Source organism: Monoraphidium neglectum (assembly GCF_000611645.1).
Source record: "Monoraphidium neglectum strain SAG 48.87 unplaced genomic scaffold scaffold00113, whole genome shotgun sequence".
Lineage (NCBI taxonomy): Eukaryota > Viridiplantae > Chlorophyta > Chlorophyceae > Sphaeropleales > Selenastraceae > Monoraphidium > Monoraphidium neglectum.
The window spans coordinates 42,918-44,234 of record NW_014013515.1 but is presented as its reverse complement, the minus strand read 5'-3'; the positions used below and the strand labels follow the sequence as shown (position 1 = coordinate 44,234).

Here is a 1,317-nt window from a genome sequence, read left to right as displayed (position 1 = left end):
TCGCCGTGCCGCCGCCGCTGTCGGGGCCGCTCAACGGCTCGCGGCCGCTCATGGAGCTCGCCCACGTAGTGTTCACCAGCGGCGGCCTCATGCCGCCGCTGTCGCCGCTGTGGTTTCTCATACACGCGGAGCCGGGCGCGCCGGCCGAGCCAGAGGGCCCCTACGAGCCGTCTGACGTGTTGGACGCCGTCGCCCGCGGCCGCGTGACCGGCACGACGCGTGTCTGCGGCGTGCCCCGCGCCGCTGCCGCGGCGATGGCGGAGCCGCCGGGCGGCGCGGCGTTCCAGCCGCTCGGCGTGCTGCTGGCCGTGGTGCAGGCGCAGCGGCTGTCGATGATGGCGCCGCCGCCGGGGGTCATCCCGGTGGGCGCGCACGGCATGCCCGTCCCCGGGGTGCCAGGTGCAGCTGCGATGGCTGCGTATGGGATGCCCATGGGCGGCGCGATGATGCGGCCCACGCTCATGCCGGCGCCGGGCGGCGGCTTCCTCATGGCCGCGCCGGCGGACGCGGCGCAGATGATGGCGCTGGGGCACATGGGCGCCGCGGCGGGAATGCATCAGATGGGCATGCCGGGCATGGTGATGACGCCGGGCGGCGCGGTGGCTATGGGGCCGGCGGCGGCCGCGATGGCGGGGATGCAGGCGCAGCATGCAGCGATGATGGGTGCCGCAGCAGCGCAGCAGCAGCAACAGCAGCAGCAGCAGCACCATCATCACCACCTGCAGCAGCAGCAAAACGCGGACGCCGGCGGCCGTGGGCTGCACAGCGGCGCTCGTGCGGGCAGCGGCGGCGGCAGCGGCGGCGGCGGTGGGAAGCGCAGCATGGACGGCAGCAGCGGCGGCGGAAGCTTCATGGGGCAGGCTGACTCACACCATGTGCTCCGCGCCGCTCAGGCAGCGGCTCTCCAGGCAGTGCAGCAGCAGCAGCACGTCGACGACGCCCGCCGGTCGTCCGGCAGCGGCGTGCCGCCCGCCGCCGCCGCGGCGGCGGCCCAGGAGCAGCCGCCCACGCCGTCCTCGCCCGCGCTGCAGCTTGCAGCGCCCGCCGCCGCCGAGCAGGCGGCCGCCGCCGGGGCCGGCGGGGCTGGGGCCGGCGAGGCGTAGGTGCAGGCGCAGGCAGAATGAGCAGCGCTGGCTGGCAGAGGTCAGGCGGCCGCGAGGGCGAACAGGAGCGTCGGGCCCCGGCGCACGCGGGACCCTGGGGCAGCGGGGAGTGAGAGGGGCGCAGCAATAACACCCTTTTTCGGCGGCCATGCAGCGGCCCAGGCGGCCTTTAGTCGCCCGCGGCGGCCCGGCGGCGGGCGGTCGCCCCGCCGGG

General features: G+C 76.5%; 1 protein-coding gene across 1 annotated transcript; it reads left to right on the top strand.

Moving 5' to 3' along the window:
• Positions 1–50: 50 nt before the first annotated feature.
• Positions 51–1,103, top strand: MNEG_1186 (hypothetical protein; the record flags this gene model as incomplete). The annotated part of the gene is made up of 1 exon (XM_014050341.1): positions 51–1,103. The coding sequence occupies one exon, from the start codon at positions 51–53 to the stop codon at positions 1,101–1,103; it is 1,053 nt and encodes a 350-aa protein (XP_013905795.1).
• Between the last annotated feature and the right edge of the window lie 214 nt (positions 1,104–1,317).